The sequence below is a fragment of the Dermochelys coriacea genome, chromosome 4 (genome assembly GCF_009764565.3).
Source record: "Dermochelys coriacea isolate rDerCor1 chromosome 4, rDerCor1.pri.v4, whole genome shotgun sequence".
NCBI classification, from domain to species: Eukaryota; Metazoa; Chordata; order Testudines; family Dermochelyidae; genus Dermochelys; species Dermochelys coriacea.
In genome coordinates, this window is record NC_050071.1 from 41,530,739 (window position 1) to 41,554,810 (window position 24,072).

At 41.9% G+C, this 24,072-nt stretch overlaps 1 protein-coding gene across 1 annotated transcript in view; it reads right to left on the reverse strand.

Annotated features, from left to right (window-relative positions):
* Positions 1–648: 648 nt before the first annotated feature.
* The window catches only part of QRFPR (pyroglutamylated RFamide peptide receptor), a 52,226-nt gene continuing 28,802 nt past the window's right edge, over positions 649–24,072 (reverse strand). Inside the window, exons 2-6 of the mRNA XM_038399616.2 lie at positions 17,180–17,338; positions 16,740–16,801; positions 14,306–14,541; positions 9,382–9,479; positions 649–2,041 (exon numbers count right to left, since the gene is read on the reverse strand). Coding sequence (XP_038255544.1) covers positions 1,638–2,041; positions 9,382–9,479; positions 14,306–14,541; positions 16,740–16,801; positions 17,180–17,338 — 959 coding nt within the window. The 3' untranslated portion in view covers positions 649–1,637. The remainder of the gene's footprint in view (positions 2,042–9,381; positions 9,480–14,305; positions 14,542–16,739; positions 16,802–17,179; positions 17,339–24,072) is intronic.

Consider the following 24,072-nt stretch of genomic DNA (forward strand, 5'->3'; position numbering starts at 1 on the left):
CCAAAGCCCACTGAAAGGAATGGAAAGACTCCTATTGACTTCAGTGGGTTTTGGATCAGGCCCTGTACTCTATACAGGCCCTATAGCAGGGATGGGCAAACTTTTTGGTCTGAGGGCCACATCAGGGAATAGAAGTTGTATGGCGGGCCATGAATGCTCACAAAATTGGGGTGAGGGTGAAGGCTCTGGTTCGGAATGTGGGCTCTGGGGTGGGGCTGGGGATGAGGAGTTTGGAGTGAAGGAGGTACTCCAAGTGTCAAATGTCTCCCGGAAGCAGTGGCATGTCCCTTCTCCAGCTCCTACGCAGGCACCGCCCCTGCAGCTCCCATTGGAGCACTGGAGGAGGCCACTGAAGTGCATAGGAGCCGGAGCGGGGCCATGCTGCTGCTTCTGGGAGCTGCGTGGTGTGGCCCCCGACTCTGTGCCCCAGGTGGAGCGGCGGAGCAGGGCCAAGCCGCATGGTATGGCCTCGAACCCAGCACCCCAGCTGGAGCACCAGAGCAGCCCCTGACCCAGTAACCCACCTGGAGCACCAGAGCGGGCCAAGCCACATGGTGCAGCCCTCCTGACTCAGTGGCCCAGCTGGAGCACCGCAGCAGGGCTGAGCTGCATGGTGCACCCCCCTCCCCCCCGACCCAGTGGCCCAGCTGTAGCACTGAAGCAGGGCAAGCTCCAGACCCCACTCCCCAGCGGGAGCTCGTGGGCCCATCCATGCCCTATAGTGATGGCATTGCTACAGTTAATCAGGCAATGTATCTAAATTGGGACTTTAAACTAACAACTATATTTTAGGGAACACATCCTCCAGCTTCTACATTGTATTGATGACTTTACTGCACTTCTTGACATTATGCATTTTTCAATGAAAGTGATGCAGTTTACAGGCCAGTCCACAGTAACATTTATATTTGTATTCAGATAATTATCCTATGATGACAGCACATCAGTTAGACACACATAAGCAGTACATTGTTGACATCAAATTGACTTCCCTTAACAAAAGCCTTAGTATGCATACAGTGTTTAAGTCTTACTCCATACAGACAAATTCTGGCTGGCCTTTCACATACATAGCACAAGAAAAATGCATAATACATCTGATGTGTCTCAATCTTGCCTCCTCCCAGATTAATCTGCAGTCCCTTTGTCCACTGAGCTGCAGAGGGCAGGTCTTGGTAGAAGTAGCATAGTCCATACGGAATCCAGACCTTCCCAGAGGTTGTATGTGCTCACCCCATTGATTATACCTTCAGGCAATTTGCACAGTCAGCTGTACACATTCCCATGGCCAGCCAGAACACAGGCACAAAGTAAACAGAGCTGCTAATAGAAGAACAATGTTAGTTTGCCCGCATTTGGGGATAAACCCAACAGAGCCAGAATTTGGCATAAGAAAAATATTTCTAGTAATCATAATGGAACTTGTTTTCCAAAGTTTTATTCTTAACCCCTGTAAAATGTATTACTGTTTTGAAAACATATTCTAGCATTGCCATAAACCATAAAATATATTCTCTTTTCTCACTTCAATGTGCAAAGTAGAAAATAAAATAAAATGGTTTGTTGAAAGATATCAAATATAGGAAGCAATTCTCTAATACTGAAAAAAAAAAAAACCCCAACCACTGTTCATGATGCTAGTGTCCATTCTCTAATGCAGAGTGCACAGTGAGTTCAGAAGCAAACAAAGCAAGGTGTCTTTTTGTATTCTTTTTTGCAGCTGGCTGATCACAGAATTTGACTTCAATGTTGCCATCACTGAATGCTTCTCTCCTGGCCTCGTCTAAAGTAGTGGGCTCTCTTTGAGAAAGACTTGCCTTTTGCTGCATCATGTTAATCCCTGAGTTTCCAAATCGCCTGGAAGGGGATGCGTTTTCCTTGACAATACAAAAGCAAATTGCAGAGAGGAAATTTTTCTTGAAGTTCTCGTTCATAAAGGCATATACCATAGGGTTACAAATGGAATTGAAAAACCCAATGATCTGAACAATAGCAAAGATCATCTTGATTGTGACATCATCATACACACTTTCAAAATTACCTGGGAAAAAGGAAATATAATTATATAGATACCCACACATTATACCTCCCACCCTTGCAGGTCAGAAGTTCTTGTTCAGCTTCAAGAAGAAGTTCTTAGATGTTTTTATCCATTTTAATGATGGGTTTTGACCAGAAAGCAAAACAAAATACAGTCATATAAAGATAGTCTGAAAACTTTAATTTATGAATTGTAAAATTAACAGACAGCTGAGTGACTCAAAGCTACCAGTCAGTTACATACATTGTTTATTTAAACCCCATTATTCCCCATGTTCTATCTTCACTTCAGATTTGTAAACACTGTTTTTGTCACCAAACACTGTCCTCTGCCCTTTTTACAGCTCACACAGTGGGAAACTAGTTCTCTTCTCTGTACTCACACACTTTGGGTCCAGTCCAGGCTACATATAAGCAGGTAATGCTCTAGCCATTTAAAATAAATAGCAATCAACATGAGTATTTATAGAGAACTTCACATGTTCAAAGCACTTGACATAGTAGTTGGCAGTGTGGCCTAATAGAGAGTGCAGTGTATTGGGACTAACGAGCTGGGTCCTATTGCCAGCTCTGCCACTGGCCTGCTGGGTAAATCTCTGTACTTCAGTTTCCCCCTTTGTAAAATGGAGATAATGATACTGACTCCTTTGTGAAGTGCTTTGAGATCAACAGATGAAAAGCACTATAAAAGCAAATTATCATTAGCTGAGTAAATATTAGCCCCGTTTTACAGACAGAGGAAAGGAAGAAAGGGGAAGTGACAAGCCATGCAATGAGTCAGTAGCAGAGCTGGGATTACAACTCGAAACCAACTCACAATCCTGTGCTTAACTCACCAAGCCTCACCTTTGTCCACTAGGAATTGAATTCATTTCAGAGTCTCATCTCTGGTCAGTGTAGAAGCCGGCTTCAAGGAATGGGTAACCTGTACTTTATATAAACATGCATGTCCTGTTGCATGCACAAAATCTCCTTAAGGAATGGATTACTGTCTGGCTATAACTAACCACATTGCTCAAATCAGGATACAGCTTTAAAATACAGTATTTACTGATAATCACAGTCAGTCACATGCTGCATCAATACAGAAATTCAGGAAGTATATAAGTACAGTTCACACTGAAATGGATGTAATCAGACCAGTGTTTGATGACAGTTACAGAGCACAGGAAACCAGCTTCCTCCGTGAAGTGGAAACATTGGCCCTACATAATTTTCTCTGTCTCTCTCTCTCCCCATTCATACACATTTGTAAGAACATGCAAGTGTACACGCCCCTATAAACTCTTTTCTTACCTATTATCTCTCATCTGGCTCTCACCCCAATTTCTGAATATTCAGTGTCATAAAATATTAAAAAATGATTTTCCTCTTTCAATTCTTCCAGAAATAGGGTCCCCATACTACAAGTTTACAATGGAAGGTAACAGGTGGGTTTTTTTGTTTGTTTGTTTGTTTTTTGCTTTGTTTTGTTCAATAATAAAGCAGTTTGATCAGAGAAGTGTCCAAGTAGCTGAGAGTGATTAGTGACATGGAGAGAAGTATAAGTTTAAGAAAGGTACAGGCTAATAGTGTAAATCAAAATATAAAATTAAAAAAAGTGATTTTATATAAAATGGATGAATGGAATTGGTTGTAGTGAATTGTGTGTTTTCAACTGATTAATCAATGTAGTGAGGAAGAGAAATGCATCAGCCCCTTTGCTCTGCGCTGATACTTAGTTGCTAGTGTTTTAAATGAGATCCTTGGTGTCTGAAGCACATAGAAGCAAAGAAGGACTGCAACAGTCAGGATCCACAATTTGGTTTGAAATTTCTATGAGACAGCTGTGACAGCAGCCAAAAATAACTTAGGACAAAACCCACAGATAGTCTCTGATTTGCACTGAGGATGTCTTACCTGCAAAGCAGTTCTGTAGTATACTCTGGTATTGCACTATCTGCAGGGCCAGTTCTGACAGCTGCAGACCCTTCATGTCCAGGGTGAGAGGAGCCCCCACAGGGAGACAGAGTACCATGAGCAGTGCTTGAGTCCTGCTGGAATGTTCAGGGTCATTGTTCTGGCACTGTTTGGGGGAGCTAGAGGTGCTATGGCACTTCCAGTATTTCCAGTACTTGCATTCTGCCACTTCTTGAGCACAGCACTCACATGCTGACTATGAGTGCTTGTTCTTTGCTCCTCCTCCACACACCATAAAAGGAGAGAGTGTGAGAAAGGCAAGCCTAAGAGGGGACTCCTAGACCCTGGGCACAAGAATATATTTGCGGGTGCGAACTCCCTGTCTTGTGAGATTTGACTCAGGCATGAGACGAAGCAACAGTAGGAAGGAGACATTTTAAATTCAGGTTTGGGAGTGGGTGTCAGTGTCTTCCTCATTTGATACCAGTTGTCTTAATTGCTGTCCCCAATTGGGGACTGTGATGAGGCAAAGAGGCCACACATCCACAGAAAAGGGGTAAAGGAGAGTCTATGGGCCCAGGTAGCCTCACCTCACTATACCTGCAGCCAATGCCAAACCTGGAGAGAGAATAAAGGCGAGAGACTGACTCAGTTCAGGGCTGAAAGAGCTAGTAATGATGAGAATGAGATTATAGATATCTGTGAGAGGAAAAGAAAATATATTGAAGAAAACAATGGGATATTGAACAGATGGGAGGAAGATGAAACAGGTACCGAGAAGTCACATACTACAAGACAGGCCCAACAAAGAAAGTAACAGAACACCACTAGCCATCATCTTCAGCCCCCCAACAAAAACCTCTCCAGCGCATCATCAAGGATCTACAACCTATCCTGAAGGACGATCCCTCACTCTCACAGATTTTGGGAGACAGGCCAGTCCTTGCATACAGACAGCCCCCGCAACCGGAAGCAAATACTCGCCAGCAACTACACACCACACAACAAAAACACCAACCCAGGAACCTAACCCTGCTACAAACCCCAATGCCAACTCTGTACACATATCTGTTCTAGGGACACCATCATAGGACCTAACCACATCAGCCACACCATCAAGGGCTCGTTCACCTGCATATCTACCAATGTGATATATGCCATCATGTGCCAGCAATGCCCCTCTGCCATGTACATTGGCCAAACCAGACAGTCTCTATGCAAAAGAATAAATGGACACAAATCTGACATCAGGAATCATAACATTCAAAAATCAATCTCTCTGGTCACTCAATAACAGACCTAAAAGTGGCAATTCTTCAAAAAAAAAAAAAAAAAAAACACTTCAAAAACAGACTCCAACGTGAAGCTGCAGAACTGGAATTAATTTGCAAACTGGATACTATCAGAATTGGCCTGAACAGAGACTGGGAGTGGTTGGGTCATTACAAAACCAAAACTTAATTTCCCCAATACTAATTTCTCCCTACTGTTACTCACACCTTCTTGTCAACTGTCTGTAATGGGCCACTCTCTTACTACTTCAAAAGTTATCTTTCCTCCCTTGGTATCCTGCTGTTAATTGATTTATCTTGTTAAACTGACCTCACACTTGGTAAAGCAACCCCATCCTCTCATGTATTTATACCTGCTCCTGTATTTTCACTCCATGCATCTGATGAAGTGGATTCTAACCCACGAAAGCTTATGCCCAAATAAATTTGTTAGTCTCTAAGGTGCCACAAGGACTCCTCATTAATTTTAAATGAAAACTTCAGTTTCAGGGAACTTCCAAAAGCTATAAAAAAGAGCAAAAATACTGCTCCAGGCCAGATGGTATGAGCTTTGAAATGCTTAAACAACTGTCTGAAAAGTCTGAGGATGATACTAAAATTGGGCAATAGCATATGGGGGAAAGGTGATATGCCAGTCGAGTGGAAGCATGCAGTTACTGTTCCAGCAAGGAAACCAGGCAAGCTGAGATCTTGACCTGATGCATGCAGGCCAATTGCCCTTGCAGCATGCTTGGGTAAAAGCATGTAAACAGTGGTAACTGAGAGGTTGGTGCGAGACTTAGAGAGAAATAGACTCATAAATAGCTCATAAAGTGGGTTTAGGAGGGGAAGGAGTGTGATTGACCACACTATAAGGCTAGAAGCAGAAACAAAAAAGTATGAAAACTAAATTTACGATAGTAACTTTTCTGGATATTGAAAGAGCTTATGAAATATTCTGGAGAGAGGGTTTACTTCATAAAGTGGCTGCCATGGGTATAAAAGGAAGGAAGTCTAGGTGGATAAGGGATTTGTTAAGTAAGAAAACTATGCAGGTGTGAGTAGGAAAAGCCTACTCCAATATATGTACACTAACAAATGGCATGCCACAGGGTGATCACGATGAATGATCTTCCAAAAGAGGTAAGTGCAGGAATAGGCATCACTTTATTTGCTGACGATTTTGCCACAGGCGTCACAAAAAGACACCCGGAAAGGGCTGCTAAAAGAGTAAATGAAGCACTAAGGACAGGTGCAGAATGGAAAAACGTGAGGCTTTAAATTCTAAATTGACAAAACTAAGGGAATGATATTCACTAAAAGTAAAATTTTAAAAGATTATAAATCATATCTATATGGATTGCAAATAAGTAGATTTTAGGCGTGATATTTGATAGCGCGCTTACTTGGAAGAATCATATTGGAAGTATTTCTCGAACCTCCTGGCGGGTGGATAAGAGAGTATTTGTGATGTTTTACAGAACTCCAATAAGACCAATTGTTCAGTTCAGGTACCAGACTTTTGGTTCAGCCTCAAAAATGAATTTGAGAAAGCTTGACTGAGTCTAGGCTCTGGGGTTGTAAATTGCATGTGGTGCCTTCATCGCAATACCACTGTGTGTAATGCAGATAGCTGCAGGTGAACTGTCCATTGCTTAAGAATAAAGCTTTTAGACTTAACCTTTTTGGTTAAAGTAATTGGAAACTGTGAAGATGAAAAAGCCAAACTAATATAAGATGAATGCTGGGAATTAAGTGGGCAATGTGTAGGGCAAAAACTCAGAATGCCTCATGTAAGCAAAGTTAACGTGTGGACAAAAAAATCTTGGTGCAAACAAAGACCTAAAAGAAATTAAAATCTATAACTTTGGGAAAATATATTATAATTGGAAAAGGAGCATTACATGTGCAAGCTGTAGCAAATGAATACATTTGTGATAAATGGGAATGCTAAACAAAGATTTAAGAACAGGAAAAATGGAAACAGCTTTCTGTATTCCTGCACTCAGAATCAAGCAAACTGCACAACTATCATATTTTGTAGCTGTTTGGACAGCTGAATTGGCACGAATAACGCTGGCATTAAATTGGTTCATAGATGTGCACCCAGATGCTACAGTCATCCTCTCTGATTCCTTTTCTGGACTACTGACAATCAGCAATGGTTCTTCAGAGAGCAGAAATGATATTCTGAATGAAATATTACAGTTAACAATAGATTTGATGTAGTTGGGTGTAATCATAGCAATAGCCTGGATCCCAGAGCACACAGGGTAGTGGGCAATTACCGGGCTGACAAAATAGCAAAAAAATGCTGTTGAAAATGAGCAAATTGATTTAGAGAGCCATTTAAATAAACTAGAGTTTAAAAATCTAATTAAAATGAGTTGAGAAGAATGGCAAGAAGTATGGGCAAAAGAAACAAAGGGCAATATGAAATATGCCCAAGAGTAAAATATGCTGATATACTCCAAGGCCCTGAGAGATAGAGTGTAGTGACTATTTAGAATTGTAACTGGCCATTGTAGATTCAATAGTAATTTATTTCTAACAAACAAACAAAGACAGATTATGTGGGATGTACAAGGTCCAGGAAATGGATGATCATCTCCTTTGGGACTGCAAAGAGTGCACCATTGAAAGAGGTATTTTATATGGGAAAAAAATAGAGGCCTTAAAGTTCAAATTTTTTCATAGAAACACCTAGTAAGAGCATCGAGAAATGAGGCCCTATTAAAAAGAAATACTGAAATTCTTTCAGAATGCTAGGAATTAAAAGTGAAAGCCTTTAATTTTTAATTACCTAATGGTGTCCAGTGCTTGGGGATCATAGACTCAGCAAGTAAGTCTGCTTCACCATAAAACACAAGAAGAAGATGACAAAGTTGTTAAAGGCTGGCTGAAGCCTTCCACTCCCCCACACCAACCTGAACTGGTTGTGACTGCATGCATGAACTTGCAAAAGAGATTCACAGTGAATCTTAGAAGGAGAGTTATATCCTACATCAGACATGGTACAGTTCCTGGAACAATAGACCATAATATTTTTTAAAGAAAAAAAAATTGTTTTGTTTGATCTACTAGGCATGGTCTATGTACTTTCATCATCATTTATAACACAAGCCAGCTTTTCCTGGTCACATCTTAGGGCTAAAAGTATATCTTCCAGAAAGGCATGTTTGTTCAACACAGATTTATTTTTCCTTTGAGTCACTTTTTCAGTTCATTTAAGGGTGGGGGTTTTACCCTTTTTTTTGTTTGTTTGGTTGTTGTTTTTTTAATAAATATAGCTAAATTTCTAAATTATTGTTTTGCAACAATGAGCAAAATGAACTATTTCAACTTTTTTGGCTAAAAAAATCTCCCCCCCCCCCCCAAGATGAAACTATTTGCTGAATTCCATTTAAATTCACAAATAGATTTGGTGCCCCAAAAGAAGCATTTTTCAGCAAATTTACTATCTATGAAAAAAATAAAAAAATAAACCATACAGGTCTACTCTATCTCTCAGCTACAAGATGGGTTGCTCATACTATACCTGAAAAGAGGTTTCTGCTAAATAATTATATTTTCAGTGTAAGCTGCAGCTATGTCTCTCTGCCACTCAGACACCCCTCCCACCCTGGTCAAATAATCTGTTGATTATGAGCATGTACATCTATCACATTGGTTCTCACAGCCTGCGGGCCTTATGTGGCCCAATTAGCACACAGCTGCAGCCCAGCTATGTGCTAAAAAAATCCAGGTCCCAGCTGCATGGGCCCACACAGCGGGGTCTGGGACTTGGATCCTGGTTGCCCGCCCCATGCCGGGGCTCTACTCCTGTCCCTGCTCTGTGGAGGGATCTCTGGGTGGGGGGTGCTGGGCATAATGGTCTGTGGCGGGTGAGGGGCACTATGGTTTTCAACCTGCAGCCCACATAACACATTGTAGGCTGCATATGCGGCCCACAATGATAAATAAGTTGAAAACCACGGTTATATCACAAGAGAGAGTGTTTATTATTCCAGATTTAAAAACACATATTCACCTTAGCTGGCAATGGGTGCTTTAAACAATTTAATGCTGCAGTAGCACTAGAGTGTGATATAATATCAGTGATTCCATCACTAAAAAGAAAAAGACACTCAAAAGGAAATGCTTTAATTTAAGAAGTGTGGTAGGTACTCACTGTATTCTATCATCATGTTAATAACATGGAAAGGGGCCCAGCAGACTGCAAATAAAACCACCACCATCACCATCATAATGATCGCTCGCTTCTTCTTCCTGAAATTACACTAAGGTAGTTTTTACAGAATAACTTTGAGTAAATTGTTGATTAGTACAAGTGACTCAGGGTCTGCTTCTAAAGGTATTTAGGTGCCCAAAGATGCAGATAGGCACTTAATGGGATTTTCAAAAGTGCCCACTTGCTTAAACCTCCTTGAAATCACTGAACCATATCAAATAAGTAATAAGTAACAACAGCAATGTAATATTTTCCTAACTCAGGATCCAGTTTGAAATGCAAAATCTACTTACCTTCATGCAATTGCGCTAATAAACTCTGTCATTTACTTATTCAGCTCTAAATATTTGGACAGGCAAGTATTTGTTGGTGCATTGAAATGCAGTTTTTTCCCAAGCAGATACTTATGAGCACACACAGACTTTGAAAGATTTTCAAAAGTGACTAGTCATTGAGTGTCTCAATTTTTGGGTGCCCAATTTGCAACACCTTAAATGGGTCTGACTTTCAAAAGGTGGAGGCTCAGTACTTTCTGAAAAATCAGGTCTCTTCTGGGGGTCTGAAGTTGGACACTCATAAACTGAGGTACTGTGACCCCAGGAAACCCTCAGTGCCAACTGGCAGAGTGCTCCCTTCCCCCACATACTGTGACTCACATCAGGCCTGACACATTCATTGCCGCCACACACTGTTATCACAATATATATCCCAAGGGTGTCATGTAAGGTATCCTACATAAACTGGTGAACACACGAGTCCTGAAAATAATTGTGTGATGTATGTCTGGATTGTGCATAATGAGTTATAGATGTGTGCTGGAAATATGGTCTGAAAATGTATTTGGGAGGCAGAACATAAAACCAGCCTGTTCTAAACAAAGAATATGTATTTTCCTATCCGAATGTCTTGGTTACAGGCAACAAACAATGAAAGTACTTTTACGTATAAGGGAAACAAACCCACCAAGCTAAGCAAGCTGGGTAGGAGAAGACCAGGGAGGAATAGAAACAGCACCCCAGGAAGCCATTCTGGCTCTAGGGGAAGAGACAATGGACTCTGTGTAATACCATGGGGAGCAAAAAGACCATTCAGTTTTTCATAACTGAGGGGATGATGGGGACAGCGCCCTTTGAACCTATGAAAGCTGGGTCATCTTGGCCTGAAAGACAAGAGCTGCTGGAAACCTGATGTAAGTGTAAAACCTTCTTAGACAAAGATTGTAACTTGCTAAAATTGAGTGTCAGTCACTAGAAAGGGTGTTTTGTTTTATTTGTAACCATGCCTATCACTTAAATATCTATTCTTTAATAATAAACTAATTTGTTTTTATTACAAAACCATCTCAGTGCTGTGTATTATCAGTGGAAGGCAAGCCCTCAGCTAACCCTAACATGCTGGTGCATGCACTGTCTCTTTGGTGGTAGTGAACTCAATAACTTCGGTGAGTGTCCAGTAAGAGGGACTGGACACTACAGGGTGATATCTCTATGGACCTCAGGAAATGGGGTTTGGAAAGCAAGATTTGGACTGGCAGAGTCCAGAAGAGTTCGCTGGCAAGACAGACAAGCTATTGTGTCAGGGAACTAAGGCAGAGCAGTACCACAGTTCTGTGTGTCCTGAGCTAAAAGTCACAGGTAGCGTACTCTGGACAGGATTTTCACACAACATGCTGGTTGACTAAGGTTCACACTTCAAGCACTGGTAACATAGATTTGTAAGTGATTCAGAGAAGGCATTGCTGGGGAGATTGGCATGCTGTATGGAAAAAGGGTAGAACTCCCGGCTTTGGGAAGTTTTAAAACCACTGTACCTTTACCTAAAGTGTACTTAGAGTGTGAAGGTGTGGAAGACATTTTAAAATGTGGTGTATTGAATTGCATTCCAGCAGAAATTCTTGTGGGAAGTAACATACTAACTATGTCTAAAGCTATTAATATAGTAACCTGCAGTAAAAGTGAATGTTGCTCTGTAGTTCCAGAAATGAATTGTAAAGACAGAGAAACAGCTCAGGGGAAAGGGGCATCCTTGGCCCTGACTTATCAGACAGACACAGTGAGTCTCCAAAAACAAGTGGGACAGAGCCACTCCCAGTCCCAGTGGAGTAGGCTCCGATCAGAGCAGACAGCAGGAACTTGCACAAGAGTAGAGAGCAGACCCACCCCTAGATAGCATGAGACCTATCCTTGGGGGAACCCCAGTTAGGAGAAACAGGGAAAGTTGTTTTGAAGAGGAGGGAAGGATGTATAGAGAAAGTCCTATGGGGAAAATTAAAAATCCTGGAAAGCTTTACAAGCAGCTGATTGTGCCTGTTAAGCATTGCAGGGAGATAATGACATTACCCTACAACTGTCCTTTTGCAGGTCACTTGGGGACTCGGAAGACTTATGAAAGGTTGAAAAAGAACTTTTATTGGCCAGATATGAGATGGGAGACTATTGCAGGTCTTGTGATTTATGTCCAAAGTGCAAGGACCTGCAGGATCTCAAAAAACTCCCATATAGCCCTTACCTGTGATCAAGGAGGCATTTCTTAGGGTGGCAATGGATACTGTGGGCCCTATGCCCCAGCCAACCCAGAGGAAAATGAAATATATTTTGGTGATAAAAGGGCTCCTGGGTCACAGGTACCCAAAACATGAGTCGCTGTTGAAAATCTTGGCCCAAAGTTTCAGTTTGGGGCTAAAGTTAAGGTGCCCAGACACCACATGATATATTAAAAACATGGACGGATCATTCTATGTAGCTGTTTCAGACATATAAGTAAGTATGTGGAATTTAATAATTTAACAGCTTTTACTTAACACTTTTAATGTAAAAGATAAGTATTTAAGTTATGGTAAGCAGTGTAGAGAATATTGTATTTTAAAAATCAATTTTGTTGTTATAGCTGTTCAAGCAAGTCTAATTCTGGTACCTAGAGATGGAGAAACGTCTCAAAAATCCATGATATATCAAAAAGCAAGGATCTTTTCCTGGGACCCGGAATATTGACTATATCTGTAATATCTCATTACTCTGTCAATGTCCAACATAGATAAGGAGCTGGATGAAACCTCATTGCCTAATAATTTTTGCTCCTATGGATAGTGTTTGGAGGAATGGGGTCTGCACCATCTGTTAGGGGTACATGCCCTGCTTTCACCAAAACACTTTGCAAGCTCAGAGTATGTCTGGAATCATCATTATTCATGAACTCCCATAAAACATTATTACCACCAGGTGTTACGAACCCAATATAAATTTCTATCACTTGAGCTAAAATAGCAACTGTATTGGCGGACAGCAGTAGTAGAACTTTATCCTCTATGTGGAGGAGTCACTAGCTGGGGATTGGCACACACTTTACAAGCATGTTACATTACTATTTCGTTCAATTTTGCAACTTCATTGTCATCCTCATTTTGATTGATGTTAGCCACTTGACTGAGCAATCTTTTCTCTTTAAGCTGCTACTTATTATTCTCCTTGGATTCAGTATTTAATGTGGTACGATCCTGTTTTCTGTGCATGTGTTGCTAGAAGTTGCCATCACACCAGGAAACAAACTTGCCAAATTAAAGAAAAACTACAGTGTAATATATAAAGTAGGGTAATTGTTACACTAAATTACAAAGAAGTGTAAATAACTATACCATTTTGTTGCCTACTTGTTAATTATTCATTTTTTAAATTGCATTTCAAACACAAAGTTCCCCTCTGGATGGTCTCATGAGGCAGAAAAAGACTGAGGGCATTTAGATCTCTTTAGAAACTACCCAATTAAAATGTATCAAATTAGTTTTCAGGTAAGTTCCAATTCTTTTTTAATATACTACTTTCATTTTTAAAAGGCTGATAGAACAGTGGTTATAGACACATAAATAATGAACTCACCTTAGAAAACTTTTGATATTATTGATCTTATTCCAGGTGGATTCTGAAAGGAACCGCATTTGATCACTCCCAATCTGCCTCAGGAATGTAACAAACTGCTTCTTCCTCCCAACTCATGACCTGCATTTTTAAAAGTGTAAATTCTAGGTGCACAATGTGGCACACCTGAAAAGGGTCCAATTTTCAGATTGGGTGCTTAGCACTATTTGAAAATCAGGCCCTTATAAGATGTCTCAAATTGGGCACCAAATATCAAGTCATTAGTAGGGCCCTACCAAATTCACAGCCATGAAAAAAAAGTCACAGACCATGAAATCTGGTTTACCCCCATGGAATCTGGTCTACTGTGTGCTTTTACTCTATACAATACAGATTTCAAGGGAGAGACGAGTGTTTCTTAAATTGGGAGTCCTGACCCAAAAAGGGGATCGCAAGGTTATTTTAGGGGCGTCATGGTATTGCCACCCTTACTTCTGCGCTGCTTTCAGGGCTGGACAGCTGAAGAGCACCCAGCTCTGAAGGCAGCACCCCACCAGAAGCAGCGCAGAAGGGTGGCAATACCATACCATGCCACCTTACTTCTGTGCTGCTGCTGGCAGTGGCTGTGCCTTCAGAGCTGGGCTCCCGGCCAGCAGCTGCTGCATTCCAGCTACCCAGCTCTGAAAGGCGGAGCCAGCAGCAGCACAGAAGTAAGGGTAGTAGTACTGCAACCCCCCCTACAATAACCTTGTTACCGCCCCACAACTCCTTTTTCGGTCAGGACCCCTACAATTGTAACACAGAGAAATTTCAGATTTAAATAGATGAAATAATGAAATTTACAATTTTAAAAATCCTATGACTGTGAAATTGACCAAAATGGACCGTGAATTTGGTAGGGCCCTAGTCATTAGTCACTTTTGAAAATCTTGTCCATAACTTTTCTTCTTTCCAGTCCCCAGATTTGCTTTTCAAGACTGAAAGTTCTAATTCTTTGGTTTTATTTTACAAACCTTGATATTTTAGACATTTCATTCCCATGAATGGTTTGAAGAACTGAAGCATCTCCCACTCGTTTCTTAATCCAGAGTTCATAACCAATCTTACTGTACAACAGAAGCATCAGCATCAGTGGAAGAAGGAAGAGTATGACAAGAATGAAGGTGGTATATATCTTTTGGTGAACAGCACTGGTCCACTCTTCCAAGCAGCAAAAATACTCTTTTTCATACAGAAAATCATATTTAATCTATAACAAATGAAATAGAAATGAGTCACTTTAATAAGGACCCTAACTATGAAGAAAAAAAAGAAAAGGAGTACTTGTGGCACCTTAGAGACTAACAAATTTATTAGAGCATAAGCTCAGCTGTAGCTCATGAAAGCTTATGCTCTAATAAATTTGTTAGTCTCTAAGGTGCCACATGTACTCCTTTTCTTTTTGCGAATACAGACTAACACGGCTGCTACTCTGAAACCTGTAACTATGAAGAGTGTCACATGTTCTAAAGCCCCTTGCTTTATAACAGGAATTCAGTAGAGACACCTTTCTAGTGAGACTATTCTTCTCATGCATTTTCCATGTAAAGGGCAGCATTCACCCTAGTTTATGCAGGGTAAAAACTGTACTTCCTCTCTGCAGCGAAGGGATTGCCCTCCAAGAAAAGCAAGAGGTGTTTTAACTGACACCCTCCTTCAGGGTTTATGCTGGGGAGGGAAGTGTCAGTTTCTCCTGGAGGCAGCTGCTAAGATGTGCTGAAACAATGTGCTGTTTTGGCTGTTTTAAGGTTGTGCTGGACATCTTGGCCAATACAACAGGAATTGAACTGGGGTCCTCCAGAGCCAAACATGAGTCTGTACAGCTTGAGCTAAACAGATACAGTGTTTTCTAGCTAGGGCTGTAGTGGGTTCATGTTTTCTGTGGATCAGGTACACTGGCTCTCTGTGTACTACTAGTCAAAGTCAGGTTGATTTACATTACCACAAAGGAAGCATCAGCCTGCCCCAAATGTATTATTTTAATTTTTCTCTACAACTGGGGTTGGGGCTAGGACTGTTTTTCAATAGCATCTATCACACTTTTGAAGTGGCTAAAGTAACATTAATAAGTAGTAGTAATATTAGTAGTTAATACAAAATCAACAAGTTAATGACAAATATGAAACACAGAACTAAATAGTGGATGAAAGAGAAACAGTGCATCCAATTTATTTAGCCTTCCAAGAGACTTTTGATAAATAACCTCATTTGAGGTAATTTATCAAAAGCTTCTTGGAAGGCTAAAAAAAGCCAAACATATCTAAAAACATTGTTTAACTCTGGCATTTTTTAATATATATAATTTAAATGCCAATTTGGTCGGCACATCCATTTTCATGTGAACAAAAGGTACAGCTGCATATCTAACCATGTGATCTGGGTCCTGATCCTGCAACTAAATCCACAAAAGCAGCCCGCTACCCCGCCACGCACACAGAATCCTACTGAAGTCAGCCTGAACCTGCACTGGTGCAGGGCATCTGCCCAGGTGGATCAGACTGCAGGGTCAGGGCTTTGGTTTGCATGCATAAATGCAGGTATCTGTACACAGTTGTACAGTTGTAATTATGGAGGCTGACTGAAAACTTCTCAAACTTAAATCAGTTTTCAGAACAAATTTGTCTCGTCACCAACAAACAAGGATTTCTGAAAAAATAACTGTCCACACACACACAGAGCTTGTAGCCAAGAGTATATAGCTCATCTGTATAAACTACTGTGACCCTTTCTCCAACACCAATATGCCAAGTTACGCTTTTTAAAGGATTTTTTAAAAATCCAGACTCCCAAATAGCTGCTTCTAACAGTTAATGAAGGTTATGAATGGAGTAATCGTTGCTTAAAATGTAATAGCTATGGAGAAATATTTATAGGAACATGCCATGTCATGTAAAGATATTCATTTTCAAAGTCCCAAGCTATTGTGTGTCATTGCTGATAAAAAGCAATGGGAAGGTGCAGTGCAAGGCACAGATGCAACTATTCATCTTCAAGACAGGGGGAGAAGCACAACTGCAAGTAGGCACTATAGTATGGAAAGCCATAACAAGGTTACAGGGAGGCAATCCAAATGCCCCAGGTGCCAAATTCGGCCCACACCTTGAAGTAAAGGCTTTCCAAAATTGCACACAATCCTTTGCCAGTGACAATATTAAAAATGTGTGTCTCTATTTTATCTTTTTACAATGAGGGCCCAGAAAGTCAGATTACAAAATCAATTACTCTATGTGAGAAACACTGACTCAACTTTTACAGTAGCTTGTGACCAGATTCTGCTTTATCACTTCTCATAAATATTTGGAGTTTATTCAGCCTTGTTGCTACCCCCTGCAATGAGACCCTGCAAGAGCTAAGTCTGAAACAAGGGCTCCCTCTGAAAGTGTGATTACATTATATATCGTACCATACCTCCAGTCGCTGTACATGCCACATAGGTGACCCAACAATAACTGCCAGCAACCAGACTATTCCTGTAAACAAACAAACAAACATCTTTTTAATGCTCCGCAGAACAGGGAACTTAACTTTGATTTACATTAGCCTGTTAGTTTGTGAAAAAACAAAATCAGGCTTTTGAGGCAAGAAGATTGAGAAAGTTGTGGATGGTGTTAATTTTTAAAAAGGGGATAGAGGTGAAGTAGAAAGGCAAGGGATTGTCCCAGTCTTGCATGGACAGTATTTCTGAGCTGCTTCATGTAATATGGCTAGACTCAGCTGTAACTCTGTATCATTGCACAGATCAATACCTTCTCTACTATGCAAACCTCCTACACCCCTACACACAACAGAATCATTCAACCCGCCAATGATGTGTGTTGTATGAATACTGGAGTTGCCTATGATCTTACCCAGCATCGTGAAAGCTCTTCTGTTGGTGTACTGCCATTTCATTTTTAATGGATGCACAATTCCCTGATGCCTTTCCACAGCAATGAAGGTCATCGTGAGAATCTCCGCAACAATAGCAGCAGATTGAACAAACGGTACCATCTTGCAAGCAAATGCACCTGTAATGATTAAAAAGTAAAGTATGTAATCATTGAGGTTAGTTAAAATAATAAGCTCAGGGAGTCAATAAAGTGATAGCAAGAACAAACTAACCTGTCTTCCTCAGATACATTTATTTCAATACCTCGACTTCTAGGAAGCTCCTTTCAAGTGCTTGACACGTGGCCCCTTGTATTTCTATAATACTGTACTTAGAACTATTCAAGATTCTCCCCTTTTGTACAATTTAAAGATGAAAAAGACCTCATGTCATCTTGCCCAGCTCCATAACAATTTAAGACTCTTCCCTGCTATTTTATTAGGGTTTTGTTCAGTCTACTTTTAAATGCCCCATGTTACATGATATAATCATTGCCCTTGGGAGGTTGTTTTGCAGTCTCATCTATCTATCAGGCAGATTTTCCTGGTATTCATCTGAATTTTTCCTTTTCTTGATGATCTCATTACTTCTAGTTATATCCGCAGTTATTCTCTTCCCTCCTAAGTGTTTACATCCTCCAAAATATTCATAGCCTTAGGTGGTCCTTTTAGGCACCATTTAGCCAATCTGTGCACTTTTCACTCTTTTAAAAGTTCTCTCGTAAATCAACACCTTAACTATTTTTTCACTTTTCTAATCTTATTCCTATTTGTCAAGATATTTTATTAGCAAGACTGTCAGCAATATTCCAATTCCAAAAAGCTCACATGGAGATTCCTGCCACAAGACATTATGCTTCTGCACAGTTGGCCCCAAACAATCATACTTTGTTTTTTTATTGCTGCTCTAACTCATCGCAAGTGTATATTTAATTTGCAGCCTAGTATTATTTAGTCATTCTGAAGTATTGATTTTTAAGTATCTTCCAAGATAATAGCTGTAGCTTGGATTATTCTTTCCCAAATGTATTCTCTTATATTAACCTCTTTCCAAACTGAATCTTGTCATTTTCTGTCCAATATTTCTAATCCTGATGTCATTTTAGATTCTTCCCTGTTTAGAATAATTTGTGAATTTAATCAGTAATTGCCCTATTCCCTTTACTAGATTATTAATAAAGATTTTTTGCAAACTGTACCCAGAATAGGGTGAGCTGGCGTCTGGTTTTCGACTGGAACACCCGGTGGAAAAGGGACCCTGACGGCTCCGGTCAGCACCGCCGACCAGGCCATTAAAGGTCCTGTCAGTGGTGCTAAGGCAGGCTAGTCGCTAAGTGTCCTGGCAATGTGCTGCACCCCCGAAGCAGCCAGCATGACCAGCTCCTAGGAGTGGGGGCCCTAAGCACTGGCTCTGCTCTACATTGGGTGGTTCCCAGCCAATGGGAGGTGGAGGGGGTCAGTGCCTGTGGGCAAGAGCAGCACATGGAGCCTCCTGCCCCACCCCCCGCCACCTACTAGTGTTGGACCTGCTGGTCGCTTCCAGGGCGCAGCGCAGTGCCAGGACAGGTAGACAGCCTGCCTAAGCCCCGCTGCATTGCTGACCGGGAGCTGACCGAGGTAAGCTGCACCCCAAACCCCTGCGCCAGCCCTGAGCCCCCCCAACCCAGAGTCCCTTCCTGCACCCCAAAGCCCTCATCCCCAGCCCCACCCCAGAGCCCGCACCCTCAGCCAGCCCAGAGCCATCACTCACGTGCACCAGCCCAGAGTCCCCTCCCACACCCTGAACACCTCATCCCTTGCCCCACCCCAGAGCCCTCACCCCCTGCTGCATCCCAACCCCTGCTCCCACCCCCCCGCCTGGAGCCTTCTCCTGCATCCCAAACCACCCAGCTCCGAGCCCGCACCCCCAACCGGAATCCTCACCCCTCCTACACCCCAGCCCTGCCCTGCCCAAGCCCAGTGAAAGTGAGTGCGGGTGGGGGAGAGCAAGCCACTGAGGGAGAATGTAGTGAGCTGGGGCGGGGCCTTGGGGAAGGGATGGGGTAGGGACAGGGCCTCGGTAAAGGAGAGGGGCTAGGGTGTTCAGTTTTGTGCAATTAGAAAATTTGCAACCCTAACCCAGAGGCAGTCCCAATAAAGCCAAAATGTCGTATGGGTGAAACTGAGAACATTATTTCTTTCCCTATATAGTTGATTTGTTTGAAAATTAAATTTGAAAAGTATTTAAGCACACATTACACAAACAATGAAATGCAGAAAACAAGGGGGGGACCCAAGAAATCAAACCAAGGCTCAGTCCTGCCCTCTGCTGTACAAAATGGTGATGGGAACAGGTATGGGGAAACTTCCCTGAATGTGACCAGCAGGATATGCTGCCATCACAGCACACAGGAATGAGCAAGGATTGAAGCCCAGTTTAAGCACCAGCCTGTACACCATGGGTTTGCTACTGCTCATTGATTTCAACTGGCACAAATTCCTTTGAGTACAGTGTTGTAGGAGTAAGCTCCAAAGACATGTTGGTCAAAAGTTAGGGTATATGGCCCAAATAATTCTCAAAGGTTATTAAAGCACCTAATTCACACTGTAGGCAGATGGCAAGTACATCAGTTCCAGCTCAGAGGAGTAGCAAAATGTACCTCACAGTACAATACCCAGATATCCACATGCAGCCTTAGCCTGGCCAGCAGGAACCATATGGAAGAAGATCCACTGGGTTGCATCTATACTTCCCATTGTTCTGCTGGCCAGAGAAGGATTTGTATTACTAGATATTTTACTGAATGGCTACAAACAGCAGGATAAGGCCCCTGTGAAACGTAAAGACAACCTGATGACAACCATGACTCATAATAAAATATCAACCACTTCTTCCTACACTTCCGTGAATATCTACCGCAAATCCTTAACGAGATTGATCCAATAGCTCACTAAACCATACCTCTTTATGTCCAGTGCAGCATGGGAGATAACATGCACTCCTGTAGTTGCATTATATCTGCTCTGCAAAGTTGGTATATTTACCTCCTGAGTAAAGTAATAAAAAATAACCCCTAACACCGTTGCTAAGTGAAAAAATAAGCAGGTAAAAATTATACCACATAAACCTGGGTTGTCTTTGAAAAAATCAGCATCTTAGTGTCAGTAAGCTAAAGGCAAAATGATGTAGGACCTGATTCAAATCCCAGTGAATCAAAGGGAATGTTTTCAATTACTTCAATGGGCTTTGGATCAGACTACCAAAGAGGCTGAGGAGGGGATGTACATGAGTAAAGCAAAAATTAATTCCATTGAAGCCAATGGAGTGAACAGAAAAGCACAAATTGTTCTATTTCACTTGTAGCAAAAAACAAAACACTTTCCTATGTTGCTCCTCATAGTCTATAAAACAGACGTAAGGCATATAATAGTTCCCTTTTAAATCATGCAATTTTTAATAAGTCCACTTGAACAAACATTATAATACTCAAGATTTCTAGAGATATCAATGTACTATGCTTTTTAAGGTAATAAAGGGAAAGTGTAATACGAGTAATGAGTCTATGATTTTTAGTGATACTGTAAATATTCTACTGTAAGTTTCATGTTTATTTGACAACCAGTCCAACCTGGCCAAGAGTGGGAAAAATAATTTAGATAATTGTCATCCACACTCCCTCCAACTCCCATCTCTTTTGGTTTTTGTCTACCTACAGCAGTTTCCAACATGCCTTACTAGGAGAGGGCACTTCTGTCCATGCCCCTTTAACCAAGACCTGGAGTAGGGAATGGGCTCCAGAAATTCCTGACCCTTCACCTCTCCTTAAGGTCAGGAATCTGGGCCTGCAGCAGAGCTAGTCTCCAGGCCAGCTTCATCATACAGCATGCCGCAGTCAGCTGCCTTATTAGGCATGCCACCTGGTTAGCTGGAGGGGCTCAATGCTCATGCTGACCACTACGCCTGCTCCTGGTTCCTGCTGCTCCTGCCTTGCATCCAACCTTCCCTCTGTCCTGCCCTTGCCTTGAGTCCCTCCTTGCCTGCTACTCTGCTTGCTCCAGTTCCTTACTTCCAGTTTGTCCCATGGTGCTGGCTTCTGATTGCGGACTGTGAATTGACCCAGGGCTCTGGTACCCAGTTCCTGTCCTCTGGCTTGACCCTGGTTTGGCTTTGGTATCTAGCTTGACTCTTGGCTCCAGCTTCCAACTACTGACTCTGCCTCTGACTCTGGTGCCTCCTCTGGCCCCTAGACCTGATGCCTTCTCTGCCCTTGTCTTGGTCACCTGACACTTACAGATAATGGAGTTCTTGTCTCTTTGGGGCCATCTGCATGAAATTACCCAACTAACAGTCCATGAGCCAAATAATTGTGTTAAAAACAAGACTTAAAAAAGAAACTGGAGAGAAAATGGTGGTCAAAGAAAACATAACATCTCTAGACTGAGACTTCTTGTGAGCTAAATAAGGCATCTCCACTTTCCTACAGAAAGTTGAAACAAAAGGTTTAAGCCCTCTTCTGAATTTAATTTGCATACCAAGTTGATTGGAATGGCAACAGATGATTGGAATCACATGGCATGCATTCTGATTACCTGAGTGGTTGAAAATGAAACAAAAGCCGTTCTCACTCTTGTTATAAGAAAAAAGTTAGGAGATGCATTTTTGGCAAGTTTCTAGGAGCTACCATAAAAAGTTCTTTAAAAATTGAACTATTCCAATCTCCCTGCAGTCCATGTGGTCACCTTGGCCAAGGGCTCTCCCAATAGCAACATTTCTTTTGTATTAATGTTATTGTATTGCATTAGGGCTGGTCTCCTTACTGTTACTTATTGAATTTTTAAATGATGACCCTGTATAAAAGGCACCATACTTGTCTACTTTTGACATTATTGAGTGCTTTTGTGTGCCATTTGGGAGATACTGTAGCACATTTCAGTGACTTTTTAGTAAGTGAATAATCTTTAATTTGTACAAGAGCACTCTGCACTATGAGGCAACATCTTTTGGAAATACAAAATGCTTAGAATGGAAGGGCTTGATCCAAAACCCAGTTTTTCAACTCACATCAGTGGCCAAGCACAGAGCACGCACTCACATATGGGACCAAGTTCCACCCTGGAGTGAGCCAATAACATCAGTGGGGTCCACACATGAAAGGCTATATTTGTTCCATAGATCCTAGAGTACGAGACAGACACCTACCTAGAGAATCTATCTTTTCTCCAGGGGAGCAGCAATTCAATATAGTTTTGTCACACATTCTCATATAACCAAATCAATTTACAAAATGAATTTTTAAAAAAAAACAGAGAGAACATTAAAAGACCATCTAACAAGACTGAAGTTCTTTTCTCAGCTGGTTGCTATTCAGCTCTCTTTTGAAAAAAAGAAAATCACATATTTGCCAATAAGACATTGATGTTCTCTTTTGCTCCAGCAATCTTTTATGATTTATGCCTCCTGCCCACTCAGCTTGTCTGTCTCATGATAGTTTGAGTCCTTTTACAGAAATATATCCAACACTCTTTACAGAGCCCATCACTACAAGGTTGCCCTGAGGCTGTAGTGCCAACCACTAGCAGAGAAGAGGAAACACAACAGAGGAAGATAAAACATCGTATTTAATCATGGAGCTTCTCTCCTTTGGCCAGTTTACAGCGAGGTAACGTGAGAGCCTTCCTCAGCTTAGTTCAAGGGGAACAGTCACCAGATGCAGGCCCACTTTAGCCAAAGGGCCCAAAATAAGCAGTTAACTCTCCACCCCAGTGGAAAGGGGGAACTGACAGAGACCTGATCACCATGCCCTGATTACCCCTCCCTGATTCTGATCTGATCCAACCTGCAGGGGGGCAGCTTTAAGTGACACAGCTGGCAAAAGACCTTCCACATGCAGAGAATCACTTCCTTCTCTCCCTTGCCTCCCCTCACTTGACATACCTCATGTCGGGGGGCACAGCTCCAGCAGAGAAAGCAGCAGGTGGGGGAGCTGGCAACAGAGCCACCTCCACCAGCTTTATACCAGCCCTCCTACACAGGGGGCTTCATCAAGGAGTTCTTCTAGCTTCTTTAAGTTCACTTTGTGCTATCCAAGCAGACTTAGAGGGCTGAAGAACATGGCTGATCCTCTGTCTCTGGCAAGAAGCACATTCCTCTGGTGTAACTAAGCATGCAGTTTCTAGGCTATTCATGCCTCCTGGTTCTTTTTCCCTGAACAGAGAAAAAGAATGCTTCCTCTTTCTCTCAGAGAGTCCCTAAGCTGTCCCTTTACTGTCTATACACCTGCCTTGATATCAGGTGGGAATCTTCTTCTGGCTGGCAGCAGAGCAGCTTCTACAGAGCAGAGCAGAGCAGGACCTTTTAAATCATTCCCTGACTGATTTCAGGCATGTCCTCTCCCTCATTGCTGTTTGCCTTCTCTCCCTGGCAGAGACAGGCACAGGCACCGACTCCGTGGGTGCTCCAGGGCTGGATTACCCACAGGGGAAAAATGTGGGGGTGTAATGAGGCTGGTTCTGGCGGGACCCAATGGAGAGTGCCAATTCAGGACAAACTGCTTCAAGCAGGGCAGTTACAGCCCAAGGCTGGGGTTTTTCCACCTCTAAGGCAAACCAAACCAGCCAGACACAAAGGACTTTGGTTTTACCCCACTGGCTAACCACAAGTCACACAAGCAATTCCCTTAGACACTCCAGTTTCCCTGTATCACCACCAGTGCCACTCGTTATGGGGACAGATGGTTATGAAAACCAATACCCCAGGAAAAGAAAAAAGGTTCTCTCGATCCCAAAGGATCAAGCCCCAGACCCAGGTCAATATACAAATCAGATCTTACCCACAAATCACACTTGTCAATCCTTTAGAATCTATAATCTAAAGGTTTATTCAAAAAAGGAAAAA